The sequence below is a fragment of the Misgurnus anguillicaudatus genome, chromosome 11 (assembly GCF_027580225.2).
Source record: "Misgurnus anguillicaudatus chromosome 11, ASM2758022v2, whole genome shotgun sequence".
NCBI classification, from domain to species: domain Eukaryota; kingdom Metazoa; phylum Chordata; class Actinopteri; order Cypriniformes; family Cobitidae; genus Misgurnus; species Misgurnus anguillicaudatus.
In genome coordinates, this window is record NC_073347.2 from 10,303,129 (window position 1) to 10,318,247 (window position 15,119).

Genomic DNA, 15,119 nt, shown 5'->3' on the forward strand with positions numbered 1-15,119 from the left:
ATAAGCGCGGTTCAAGCGTCAGGAGCTCATTAATTTCTCCTTCAGCGCGAACCTCTCGCTGCTCCGAAGAACAAGAAGCCTTACCTCGCCGTCGACAAAAGCCCTGCAGCGGAGTCCAGGCCTAGCGTCTTCCCTGCCCTTTCCGGCTGAGAACCGAAGACAGCAGAATCCAGGTCTAGCGTCTTCCCCTGCCGCTTTCCGGCCGAGAACCGAAGATAGCCTTCGCTTGCCGTGGTACGAGCCCTGTGCAGCGGACACATGCCTGACGAGGTCTCCCCTGCGGCCGCCCGGTAAGATCAATATTTTTAATATAAAGCTGTAAGCTAAAAGAGCAGGCGCTGTTGTAATAGCGTCCAGCACAGCGGCTTGAGTGAGCCTCCCTGCTATGAATTTCCCCGAGCGCGTCACCGGTCTGGCACCTCCCACGCCGGGACCGCGCTTATATGCTTCGGTTGTCTTATCCATGTTTCGTGCTCCCCCTGCTGTTCCTCTCTCCCCGGGATGAACACACGGCGAGCCATGAGACTAGATGGATGCATAGACCTGCACACACGGACTAACCCCCCCTGTGTTCTGTCACATCGCAACCGTTCATGCTTACAGAGTCCCTTCGCTCCTCTCACATTCAGTGGCGAAATCTCTGACACATATGAATCCCCCGAGTGCATCGGGTGATACCGTTTATATGACGCATGGCTGTTCTGTCTGTGTTGCTGCTCCCCTCTGCCGTTCCTCTCTTGTTGAGATGAACAAGCGGGGGAACCGTAAAACTAGAAAGATGCATACGACAAGCAAACACGGGCGGATCTGCCCCTGTTTCCTGTCATAGCACAGCCACTCGTGCTCCACGCTCGCGGAGTCTCTCGCTCCTTTCCCCGCAGTGGTGAGATCTCTTAACGGCGTAGTTAGCACGCAGTCTGTTACGGCTCGCTGCCTCTAAATGCAGCTGTCTAGTGTTCAACGATTACAGAGCTTCATGCCCCTCCCCTCCTGGAGCGGCGCGATCTCATTCGTCTGCTCGATAGGGCGGATTCGCCGCTATTGGAGCATCAAGAACACTCATTATAAGAGCTAACCGGCTCACTAGTCGTCTATACAGAGCTTCATGCCCCTCCCCCCTGGAGCGGCGCGATCTCATTCGTCTGCTCGATAAGGCGGACACGCCTCTATCTGAGCGCTAAAACACTTATTATAGAGCTTAACCGGCCTGAGTCTATCTCACTTCGGAAAGCTCACTACTAGTCTGCCCGGTCATTTCTCTCTGGTTTAGACGGAATCAGAGGCAGAACGAATTTGTTTAACATACTGAGGCCCGAATACCTCCCTTTATTCAGTCCCGTCCTATATCAGTGCGCTGAATATTGGTACATTCTTATATACCCGGTTTTTCTGCCCTTTTTAATAAACGGCAAAACCGCGGGCCTCACGGCAGACTTCCTCTCTGCGATGGGTTCAGTCTGACATTAAACATTATTCAGTCCCGTCCTATATCAGTGCGCTGAATATTGGTACATTCTTATATACCGGGTTTTTCTGCCCTTTTTAATAAACGGCAAAACAGCGGGCCTCACGGCAGACTTCCTCTCTGCGATGGGTTCAGTCTGACATTAAACCACCTAGACATACTGCTCTGCTCCGTGAGCCGTTCGGGTCACCGTCACTACTGAGGCTCGTGCAGCTGAACGGCCGAGCTCTGGTCTTCGCAGCACAGCTGCGTCGACATAGAACTGTCTGAAGAGGGGTGATCGCGCCTCGGCTGGACTGCCCTGAAATGTTTTCTGTGTGCTGTTTATCCAAAACATACTGAGTAATACTGTTGGTTATGCGACCTCACTATAGTGGCGAACGGTATTGAATTCCTCTAAAAAGAGTAATTTCCGTGCTTACTATACTGTGTATTGACACCCCACGGTTGTACGGTGTCTCTAAACACTTTCTCGCTTTACTGACAAGCAATCAGTAATACGCACACACGGCCCGCTGTCCATAATTCTATCGACGCTTGCCAAAAAAAAAAAAAAAAAAAAAAAAAAAAAAAAAACCGGTTTGGCCATATACTGTGTATTGACACCCCACGGCTGTACGGTGTCTCTAACACTTTTCTGCCAAATTCGCTCGCAGCCCACCTCAGTTTCTCCGCTACGATGCTGACGGCGCAAACGAGCACGGTCTTACGGCTGTCATTCTCTCTTCCTAGAGAGACGCAGCCTCAGACCTCTCCATGGCTCCAAGCATTTGAATCGCGCCCTCTCCGGACGGCTACTCAAAGGCTTACAGCCAAGCGGTTTATGACGTTTTTCGGCCATACAGCTGATTTATATCAGCGGATCCGAAGACGCTCACACCTCCGCTCTGCTCCAATACTCGGAGATATTAAGGGTAATATCAACCTGAAGTGAGCTTGCTACCCGCCACAATAAGTTTCAAAACTCAAAGCGCGTGCACAGACAGACGCGCGGCATCTCGTTTAAGACGGGCTCACGTACCCCTCTAACGAGCCTCAGAAAACTGAATATCGTGGCATTCTGTTCATAAGTCCACTTCAGTTTGACTAAGCAAAAGTCCCGCCCCGAGCTGACGGCAGGGAAGCTCATGCTTAAGTTACACACAGCTGCATGAAGTGCTACCATTACGAGATCGCCAGCATCTGCTGTGGGTTGAACACGCTTTACGACGGCAATCAGCCTTCGGCGCGTGGAACGCCCGTTTGTCTCATATCAATCACCTTGTACTGTAAATACGGTCCATTAAGGGGATGATTTTAGCACTGCAGCACTCTCGACCATGTTATTGTGATAATGCGGTCGGGCAAACTACGGTGGTTTCATTATTTACCGAACCAGACTGAGATCTCGCCCCCTGTACAAGCTGGCGAGTCATCTCCTTTATAAACTCATTGCATCGCTTAATAAGCTATGTTCAATCAGAGTGATACGCATCTCGTGCTTAACTACCAAGATGCAGACATATTAACCCGTTACGATGGGCGTGCAGAGATTGCACCCGTGGGACACGACCTACATTACGTGCCTTATAACACGTTGACACGAACTGCTAGGACCCCTTTCGCGAGGCGTCCTTATGCAAGTCTGATCTATTCTGTCTAGTGACAGCGAGAGTCTTCCCCCCGCGAATTGTAGGTGGAACAGCTTTCTCCTCACTACAGAGGCTCGTGCACGGCGGCTTTCTCCCCCTGCGTATATATATATGTGGCGGTGATAACAGCGAACCACGCTTTTATGACCGACCATCCACTTTATTCATAAGTCTGTCATTTCTCAGATGCGGACGGTGCCCGAGGCGCAGCGCTCTGGAACTGTCCAAGGTCCTGTATGACAGTTACGTCTGACGTACATCAGACGATCAGCTGTTCATCTGCGTCACAGATCACTCACTACTGTCAATACAGGTTATTTATGGATCGTTGACGTTATCACCTCCCGTGACAATTAAGTCTACTCCATGTATGGATTAGATCCTCGGGCATGGTCTTAGAAGTTTCTCATTTGACATTTGTGACATGGCCGGCTGGTCCCCACCGTCCACGTTGTCAGTTTACAGCTTCGACATCCCTGCTTCGCGCACTACTGAGGTTTGTTGCATTAAAGGTGCGCCGCGTAAGCTCACCTGTATGCACGATATGGGTTTTAATTATATGCGTCCACCGTGCGCTTAGAGAAGCTCACATATGCACGCTATAACATTCCGGTATACACTAAAGATGCGCTCGGAAAAGCTCATCTGTATACACGGCTGTGACACATAAATACATTGTTGTTCATCTGTGTACGTTCACGGTGCGTTGAGTGCCCACCGTACGTTCATCAATCATATCTGTACACATTCACGGCGCGTTCTGTGCATTGATTTATCTATACGCATTCACGGTGCACTGAAGGGTTCACCCGTGTGCGCACAACTTATTATCAGAACACATGACGGCGCGCTTGAGAATCTTGCCGGCCTGTGCATTATAACACTCTGATTCATCTATATGCATTCACGATGTATTCAAGTGTTCACCTGTGCCCGTGCAATTTATAGTCAATACACATTTACGGCGCGCTTGGACAGCTCACCGATCTGTGCACTATAATACTACCTATATGCATCCCGATGCGCTCGAGGGCGCACCTGGGTTCACAATATTGTGGTATCTGTATAATCCCACGCTACGAACCGTTCTGCCACATATTATAGTCAGATCAGCCGTTCGTGAGCCTCGCAGATCACTCACTATGTATGTCTGTTGCTTACAGTGGTTATTTAGATGGATCGTTGAAACCATCGCACTGGCTCACGCCCCTCTATGAGCTATGTCCTATATAGAGCCCACTCTGTGAGAGTTTGGCTTTTTCATGGACTTGGTCTACAGGGGTATCTATATTTGATATCTGCTACACGGCCGGCTGGTCTTCGCCGTCTGCGTTGTCAGATTGTACAGCTTAGACGTCCCTGCCCTACGAGCGCAGGTTCTCTCGGCTCAATCATGCACGTTCATGCGTTTTATGTGTACACCACGGTGCGCTCAGCGAGCTCACCAACGTGACTCTGAATTTACTTATCTCGCACACCCGCGGCGCGCTCGGTATCTCGCCGTCTTGTGCTATGTTATGTGCCCCCGGTGCGTTTAAAACCCCACCGTGTGCGCGTCAACATTTTATATGGTGCTTACACATTGCTTAAAGCTGTGAATATGCCGGGTATAGGGCCACACGCAGTGTCTCTCCGGTAAGGCACTTCTGTACGTTGTGTATGCACGGCGTGATGGGATTACGTTCCCCCATAGCGTCAGCTAACTGACGCAATGCGAAGTGAACCGTATTGAAAGGGAACGCTTAGGTTACTCACGTAACCCCGGTTCCCTGAAATAACGGGAACGAAGCATTGCGTCACTTGCCGTGCTACAAACGTCTACGCAGCGAGTGTATTCGGCTGCGCGCTTCAGTCGAATAATAATGAGCTCCTGACGCTTGAACCGCGCTTATATAAGGACGTGTACTTCCCGCGCGCGGGTTCAAACGTCATTGGTCTGTACTTTGTACAGACGTTAACCAATAGGCTTCAGTCACGGAGTAAACAGGAGTTTCCCCCATAGCGTCAGCTAACTGACGCAATGCTTCGTTCCCGTTATTTCAGGGAACCGGGGTTACGTGAGTAACCTAAGCGTTTTTCAATATGGCGAAATGACATGGATGGCTTCTAGGACTTACCTGTTCAATGTGAACAAAGAGAAGAAATTCTAAGCTTACATAGAAAAGTCAGATCATCGACAGAGGTCATTTGACACCAATTAGGACATATTTATGAATGAATACATTGATTTTGACTAATAAAATACTTAAGAAACTACACATTGCCCTTTTAAAAGAAGACACCCAAAAACAGCACATTTTTGCTCACACCAACAAAGTGGCAATTTTACCATGCTATAATAAATTATCTATATGGTGTTTTGAGCTAAAACTTCACATACATACTCTGGGGACACAAGATTTATTTGACATCTCAAAAAAGTCTTGACAAATGTCCCATTTAAAGTGAATTTATTGAACCTAAACATAAGAGCCTGATAAAAACGCTCATTTACAAGAAAACATGTGGGATGCACTAAGAAGGTTTTGCATCTGAGCTCTTCAAATGTAAGTGATAAAATGTATAGCCTCAATGCACTGTTAGATGCTTTGAATAAAAGCATCTGTCAAATGCCAAAATGCAAACGCAACACTGTGCCGAAATTGTGCAATGTCATCAACAAACGTGTCTCTAAATTGTGAATAGATTTCAGATTGTGCAGTTACGCATGAAGCCAGCATCCACACGGAGACAGAGCCAGGAGCCGTGCTATCAAGAGCAGCAATGGAAGCAAGATTTCTCCACCCTTACTCAGGGCCAACACAAACACCATCCTGTTATTGTTTCTGTCATCTGAATAGATCGATTTCTCCCTAGCTGGAGGAACACAGTGTTCTGTGATACACAATTCAAATCTGAGGCCTATCCCCAACATGTGTGAGTATGCACATAAGGCCACATCTATGTTTGGATGCCACTACAGGTGCTTGTAGAACGTGTTCCAATAATATTTTCACTTTATCTGCCAGAGCAATGAAAAAAATGTGCGAATGGAGCAGCAACGATAGCTTTTCTTGGATTTGTGTGTCTAGAGCCTTTTTAAAAATAGGGAAAAACATGGAGATGGAGTAACACATTTAGTTCAGGAATGGATTCTCTGATCTGAAGGATGAGGATATAGGATATTAAAATGTTTGTAAGATATTAATTTTATTTGACTGACTTTTAATATTGTCCTTAACGGTGTTTAAATGCGACTGAAATAAGTTAAAGCATTCTTACCTCATAATTAAGGGCATGAAGGGAGCTAGACCGAGAGGAGAGAATGAGCCGTCCATAGGAGATGGGTAGAGACGACCCAAAACCAATAACAACAGGAACAGACTGGGGTGCAGTTTCACCTGCCCTGAATCACTGTAAGAGAGACAGAAATAATTGAAGAATAAAGTTACAAGAGCTAAAAATTACTTAAAGGGATAGTTCACTTTAAAATGAAAATTCTGTCATAATTTACTCATCCTCATGTTGTTTTAAACCTGTATGAATTTCTTTTTTCTGATGAACACAAAAGAAGATATTTTGAGAAATGATAGTGATAGTGACCATAGACTTTCATAGTAGAAATAAAAAAAATATGATGGAATTTAATGAGTACTGTCAACTGTGTGATTACCATCATTTATCAAAATATTTTCTTCATCATTTATCACAATACTTCCAAAAAATCATTTACTCGCCCTCAACCTGTATACATTTCTTTGTTTCACTGAACATTAAAGAAGGTAATCTGAAAAATGTTTGTAGCCAAGCAGATCTGGGGCACCATTCACTTCCATAATATTATTTAGTTTCTACTAAGTGAATGGTGCCCAAGATCTGTTTGGTTACAAACATTTTTTTAAATATCTACAATTGTGTTTAGCAGAACACAGAAATGTATAATGGTTTGAAACAACTTTTGGGCAAGTAAAAGATTTTTCGGAGAACTATCCCTTTAAAGCAGCGGTGAATTAAATACTCAATTTTAACTTGATAATTTGTTATATAAGAGGTCATCATAGTTAAATGAACATCCTGCAAGTTTCAGAACTGAAAACGTCACTGCTACTGAAATATAACAGTTTTTGGCCCCAAGCCAGCATTACAACCGAGTGTGGAATTCAGAGAAATATGACAAAGTAGAATTGAAGCACCTTCCCGAATACAAATACAGCGACCACTTTTGTAGCCCCGCCCACAGCTTCATGTGACACACGTGTGTCTCAACAATCAGTAAACATGTCTTTAAAGATTGCCAAATGTAACCAAAATGACTTTTAAATAAATTTTTTCTGAGAGACGCGGTGATCTGTTATGATAGAGTAACCATGGAAACGGAGTCTTAGGTTGTGGAAGAACCGCGTGATTGTTGGTTGTTGCTGGATTTGCAGAGAGACTGTGATTAAAAGCACCACTAATATTGGATCTGAACAAAATGACACAGCAAGTAAGACATTTTACTTTACTTTTAAGTTACTGCATTTCACTATTGCCTTGTTAGAAGAGATCGCTTGATATGTCTGTAGTAACATCCGTGTCTTAACATGTATGTTTGACTGTTTTAATTTACTAAAAACATTAAACGATTAATAAAGGTACAACACTTAACAATACGATTGCAATTTAACGGTAGAAATATGCAAAGTTAGTGATAAGGAAGGACTTGTCAGCCGCAATTTAGATTCTGATGCCAGCTTACTGTGTTGTATACGGTAATTTAGGCAAGTTGCGTTTGAAAGGTCAAACACTCAACAAAGCTTTTTTATAACTGTGATATGTAACGTTACGTGTATCTAAGAGCAACCTCACAAGCCCAATAGAAATATACAAAGTTATTGATAAGGATTTATCAGCCGCAGTTTATAATCTGATGCGCGCTTACTGTGTTGTTTACTGTACTTTAGTCACGTCGAGTTTAAAGTTTTGTTTCTACTTTACTATACGTATTGTCATTTATTTGTATCATCTTTCACCCAGAATCTTTTGTGGGTCAAACATATTTGTGTTCGGCTGCTATTTTTACACATTAATGTTTTTAAAACATTTGCCCACATGTAATGACGGGGAATGAAGCTGTCCAATCATAGCAGTGGGCGTTTACGTCCAGGTCTTCAGTACGGCTCGCCCCTTCAAACGAAGCTTTTCTCCAGAGAACCACTAATCCATGTTACAAAACAGCCTATTACTTATTGCTTTTGATGTTTTTGAATGTAAAAACCACGTGAACATCATAAGTTTACATCAGACAACAGTATAAAACAATAAAATCGACAAATTCACCGACCCTTTAATACCGACCCCCTAAGGTGACATTGTGACATGTGCTCACGCGAAACCTTCATGTGGAGAATTTTTTTTAAAGTTGTTTCGCGGAAGCATATTTTCACGATAGTTTCGCGATAGTTTCACATGCGCACGCGAGACTAAACTTTATTTAATTTTTTCTCCATGTCCCCTTAGGAGCTCTGTACTTTAACCTAACACAACGACACAACATTAAAATAAATGGCATAACTTAGCTTTATCCAATTTTAATTGCTTTCTTAACTAACACAAACTTTTCTTGATTTTCAGACATGAAGATTTTAATACTCTGCGAGATTGTTTAGGAAAACAAATTTAAATTTAGCCATGCCACACACATAAGAGCAAATAAACACAATAACAAGATGAGCGTATCCATCAACGTAGGCCATGCATATGTACATATGGTCACCATTAGAAACCCATCGGCCCTTTACTTCATTAAATATCCGCACAGGCCTCGTCTTTCACCCAGAGCTTACAGTAAAAAGACTTATGCCAGAGCAAATAAAAAACACACACAAATGTAAATTACTCATATCTTTCTATTACTCCGAAAGGGCCAAAATCTGTTCGGTTCTCTATAGGCCGTGAGGTTTCCACGGCACAGCTGCCAGCTGTGGATATGCTTGTCATTATTGCATCAAACATGGCCGTTCTCCTCTCCAAAGAGTCCCTGGAGCCGGCAGACCCCGGGCCAGAGCGCAGGAAATGCTATCTTGCTAATCAGGGCCCGGGTAATGCGTTTAGAGTCTGATTTCAGTCAGGCACAGTACTGGACAGCCAAGACCCTGAGATCATCAGCAACCACACGGAGACTAGGGAGTCGAACCTCGTGCACATTCATGAAAAAGCATCAAGAGGGAGTGCAGATGAGAATGAAATACAGCAAGTCAGATGAATGGAAAAGGCATATGAAAAATGCAACGAAGGGATGAAACCGTAATCCTGGAAGAAAGTGGGAGAACTCGGTTTTGGCCCCACTTGCTCTCAAGTCTTTTCATCTCATTTACTCTTTGGTGTGTATCCAGCGAACCTTCACAGCATTCATTTCCCATGTAAAATGTTTCAAATTGTTATAAAACCGCTACGCAATCGCTCGACCTGGGGCCAATCATTCATCAGGATTTAGTTCGCTTACACGGTGCTCGTGAAATCTTCATATCAAGAGCTGGTTTGCTGCACATAAATACCTCATTCATTTCGCAACCTGCTTTCCAGAAATAAAAAAAAAATTTGGATTGAACTTTTTAACAGAAAAAAAATGTATCCAATCCCCTCCAGACATCCCATGATGCTCTTTTCATATTAAATAACGGTGGGTGGTGCGCGGACGTTGTTTTTTCTTTAAACTTCCTCGTTCTCGCTCACCCTTATTTATGTGCGAAATGATTTATCAGCGATGTAATATATGAGCATTGCGAAGTCTGGCTTGGCAAGCGTGACACCAAGACCGGGCCGTGGGAAACAGTCAGACCCCTCTGCTGAAAAACAGAGAACGCCAGACTGAAAACGCATTAAAATAATTTGATACATATTAAGATAATATTGGCCCGAGGGCCGATTTCGCAACTCGAGCGCTATTTGGACGAGTGGCGCATCGGTCTGTGGAGAAATTAAATGAGGGAGATAAGAGAGCAACATGTTCTCACAATCGCTAAAGAGCTCGGTTTGTATCCAACAAGTGCTTTTCTTATCCAACACATCTCAGCTAGGAATCTGTGCATCGGTGTGGTCAGTGCTTAATAGGTCTAAAGAGGCCCGATTAGATGCTTAAAGAGCTTGAATTTTGGCCCGCGGAGACATTTAGCGAACGCTTGGATACTTAAACTGTTTAATAACATCCAATACAAATTGCAGAGACACCTGAGTGCATTGTTGTGTTGTGTGTCCTTACCAAGGGGCAACATTCCAGTATCTATCGTGAAGCCAACACAGAAGAGACTTAAACTGCAATTCATCGACTGGCATCAAGATCATCTTCAGTGTAAATGCATTTACTAGAATTTTTTTTTCAAAATGCATAAAATTTTGTTCATCGTTGAAGATTAACTTGCTGGATAAAAGTGTCATAAACTTTGTTTTAACATATTTTTGTGATAAGAGAACCAGTGTCTCACTTACTTCCAGGTTAGCCTACAAAAATACATCATCCCTGCGGCACTCTATTATATTAAGCCTTACATTTCTGCATAATTAAGGGCGTGGCCACTTGAATGACATCCCACCTTTTTGCCCACTTTCGGTTGTCCGCAAGAGATGCATGGTAATGTGCTGCCAAGATGGCGACAGAAGGATCTTTAAAAAAAGCTCTTCACAAACCTATGGGTGATGTCACGGACACTACGTCCATATTTTTTACAGTCTTTGGTCCTCCTCACCTGTTTACTGATGCTGCGGCTTCCTGTAGTTGACTGAGGAGGAAGGGATAAAGTGCAGGGAAACGAGTGAAAAACTCTCGGCCTGTCATTCTGTCGAGAAAGAGAGAGAGGGAGAGAGAGATTACGGTAATGGTATATAAAAGATTACCCAATCAGTTCAGTCTGTCCAAACAGTTGATACACTGCAAAAAAATAGATCAATTACACAAAACTCAAACCAGCATGATTCATTTACATCAAATACAAAAGCAGATGTTGTGCAGAAATTGACATCTTACGGATACAACAGCACGCATTGAGAAACTGAACGTTGTTAATTGAAAGGTGGTGAATGAGATTGGAGAGCTATGGGAGAAAGCAAGGTTTGTTTCTCACGCAAAGTTATTGTATGACTTCAGAAATATTGGAATTGCATAATTTTTTGTGTTGAAAAAGAACCTTCTGCAAAATTACTTTTGCTCCATAGAGAAAAAAGTCACGGAGGGTTGAAACAATTTGAGGGCGAGTAAATGAAGAAAGCAGTTTTACTTCTGGGCGAACCGTTGCTTTAAGTGAGTAAACAAGTGATAATGTGTCCCATGTGGAAATGGAAAAGGACAAAATGCCCTTAAAAACTGACATAAGACACATTTACCGAAAACAAGTCACAATGCTTTATGCAATTTTGATTTTAAAGTATATAAATGCTTACAAAGCCTGATAAACGTGACCCAGTGTGTGAAAATCATGTTTTTGTGATCGACTGTTTTCTACACAAAATCATCCTACATAATATAAAAAAACATTCTGTGCAAATATAACCTTGATATATGTAACATTGAATCATAGATTCAAATCAATACAAAATCAATGATTAAAATCAAACTTTGATACTCCTGATCTCATAAGAGACTTTAGTCTGGTTTTCACAAACATGGTGAAACTTTGACTTTTACTAACACTTATTAGTACTGAATAAATAAAAAACTACATTAATACACTTTGCAAGGCATTATGGGATTTCACTGCAATATACATGTTAAGTCAATGCAAAGATGCGATAGACATCCTGTGGTGCGAATGACGCTGCACGACTTGAGCGTTTCGGGCATTTAATAGTTACAAGAATGATGCTAATAAAATCACGCTATTCCCACATAGTTGGATGCTTGAACATTTCGAGTTAACTCGCGCTATTTCGAGTTAAAGGCTCTCTAAGCGAATAATGTGCAACGTCATTTCCTGTTGATGTTTGAACTGTTTTCAAACAAACGGAGTGTAGCTAACGCCTCCCCCTTCCTCTCCCGTCCGTGCTTTCATGAACGCGCCCAACCCCCACCCCCAAATCGTTTATTGGCTGGAACACTTTGTTATGTTTTGTTGTGCTAGGTTTGGCCACTATGTTGATATTGCAGTTTGTCGAGCCTGAGCTGTCTACAGAGATCACGTTTTTTTACAGTTTGATCAGCGGACAGGCAGCAAGCAGATAGTGAGGAGATGTTTGCTGTATGTAACAAATGTTTTATGGTCTAAAACGCGTCAATTCGCTTAGAGCGCCTTTAACTTGCGCCATTCGCGCATAGTTGGATGCTTGAACATTTCGAGTTAACTCACGCCATTTGCACGTAGTTGGATGCTTCAACATTTCGATTTAACTTGCACCATTTGCGCATAGTTGGATGCTTGAATATTTCAAGTTAACTTGCGTCATTTGCGCGTAGTTGGATGCTTGAACATTTCGAGCTAACTCGTGCCATTTGCGCGTAGTTGGACGCTTGAACATTTCGAGTTTACTTGCGCCATTTGTGCGTAGTTGGATGCTTGAACATTTTGATTTTATTTGCGTCATTTGCGCATTGTTGACGCTTGAACATTTCGAGTTAACTCGCGCCATTTGCACGTAGTTGGATGCTTGAACATTTCGATTTAACTCGCGTCATTCGCGCATTTTTGATGCTGTAACATTTTGACTTAACTCACGGCATCTGCACGTAGTTGGATGCTTGAACATTTCGATTTAACTCGCGTCATTCGAGCATTGTTGACGTTTGAACATTTCGACTGAACTCGCGGCATCTGCACGTAGTTGGATGCTTGAACATTTAGATTTAACTCGCGCCATTTGCGCATAGTTGGATGCTTAAACATTTCGAGTTAACTTGCGTCATTTGCACGTAGTTAACGCTTGAACATTTCGAGTTAATTTGTGCCATTTGCGGCTAGTTGGATGCTTGAACATTTCGAGCTAACTCGTGCCATTTGCGCGTAGTTGATGCTTGAATATTTTGAGTTAACTCGTGCCATTTGCGCATAGTTGATGCTTGAATATTTCGAGTTAACTTGCGCCATTGGGCATAGTTGGACGCTTGAACATTTTGAGTTAACTCGCGACATTCGTGCGTAGTTGGACGCTTGAACATTTCAATTTGCCGGCTTTAGCTGACTTGTAGTCCTACAACTTGTAGGACTACAAGTTAGCTAAAGCTACCATGCAACAATTTTACTGACTTTTTTTACAACTTGATAACAACAAGATTGTCCAACCTACTTACGTTCTTCAAAGCAAGATCCTTTTTATTCCTGTGCTGTACATCTCTGTGTGTCCACACACAGCGACAATAATTTTGTTATTTGTAATTTGTCATTGTTATTTGTCATTGGTCAGATTTTTCAACATGCGTAAATGTGCATAATTCGTACGAAACACTTAATTCGCACCAAGTTAATCGTGCCGCAGGATGTCTATCACACCTTGGCATTGACTTAACATGTAAGTCACTCGCGCTTAACATTACATTCAAGTCTGGTAGGAATGCACCATTAGAATTTAGGCAAAAGCATAACAAGTATGGCATGCTTTAAAATGGTACCTACATAGGTAGCTCTTTAGGTTTGGCAATAGAGTTCAGGTGACGCAAGGACAGACCTTACCAGATACCGAGACAGAGAGATCGAAGGAGGGGTTACAAACACTGCAAGCTTTAAAGGTCTGGTTTGTAAACCACTTCCTAAAGCCTCAGCTCTTTACAGCTCTATAAAGCTCTCATTAGCCGAGGCTCAGCGGGTATACGCGGCTCGGGGTCCGTGTTTGTTTATTCCTTAGAAAGCGCCGTGGCTGAAATAAACCATGGGAATCTTGCTCGAAGACAACCGTGTGTGTGTGTGTGTTAAGAGATGGAAAGTCAGACGGTGAAAAGCGCATAAACATGCTATATTTAACCCAGCCTCTATGTTTAAGATAGACGTTCCAATACAAGTTTTTTTTCTTTATGTCTGACTGAAACGGCCAATATTTCAAACACACGCGTTGTAACTTCTGCTATGTAAAATACACACACATACACCACATCCTGTTTCAACCACTAATGGGCACAGTCTGGTCTGAACTTAGGCCAGGGCGCTGTCATGGCAACGAGGCAGGTCATCGACGGCTGTCACCCGTGCCGAATACTGCATACTAAAAACACACACATACACAAATGAGCTCTGACGTGGGCAAATGTGGTTACAGTTAAGCTTGACAAAACCCGGCTTTATTTCAGTATGGATTAGTGTTGGACTGACTCAACACGTGCAATGTGTCCATAAGCACAGCTTGAAGAGTTTAACTATTGTTAAACATTCATTCATTTGCTTGTCATTACATTAACAAATGTACAGTATATAAACTAATATAAGGTAAAGGTGTTATACTTAAGCTTGTGTGTGTTTGTTTACAAGATAAAGTTGCGTTAGGCTTTACCACAAAAACCACCCACCCACTGGACAACAGTATTTCTGTAACTAATTTGTTAATCTAATGTTAAGTACATACAAAACATCAGGAAAAAAAGGAAACAAACTGTTTTTCTTGTATTGTGTGCTAGCTGATCTAGGTCAGCACGTGAAGGTCTAGTAAACAAATTAACTTTTGGTCCAAACGTTTTCTGATGAGCAAACACAACCATTGTCATTGACAAGCAATTGTGCATTTACTTTTATTTAGTTATTTGTTGTAAATATTCACATGCTACTGAAATCATAATAGTATTCACTATGTTTCCATAAAACATTTGTTTTATTTTAAATGACTAAACACGTTAAATTGAGATGGATGTTATTCACATTATTCAAACCGTTTTTATCAAGGAGCGATGAAAAGCAGTTTGTTTTGTCTGCCGTGATCGTCATAATGTGATGCAAACTTTTTGCATTGGATATCTGTGTTGCCATTGACTGTTTTATAGTTATGGAAAACATAAAAGCTAATGATGAACACATGTTTGAACAGCACAAAATGCTCATCAAACACACAAACAAACCACTTAAATTTACGCACACAGAGCACAACTTCTAATAAAT

At 42.6% G+C, this 15,119-nt stretch overlaps 1 protein-coding gene across 2 annotated transcripts in view; it reads right to left on the reverse strand.

Annotated features, from left to right (window-relative positions):
* thada (THADA armadillo repeat containing) overlaps window positions 1-15,119 on the reverse strand; it is a 125,333-nt gene that overhangs the window by 55,523 nt on the left and 54,691 nt on the right. For both annotated transcript variants that reach the window (XM_055170930.2, XM_055170929.2), the window contains exons 27-28: window positions 10,800-10,889; window positions 6,358-6,489 (exon numbers count right to left, since the gene is read on the reverse strand). In XM_055170930.2, the coding sequence (XP_055026905.2) occupies window positions 6,358-6,489; window positions 10,800-10,889 (222 nt within the window). The remainder of the gene's footprint in view (window positions 1-6,357; window positions 6,490-10,799; window positions 10,890-15,119) is intronic.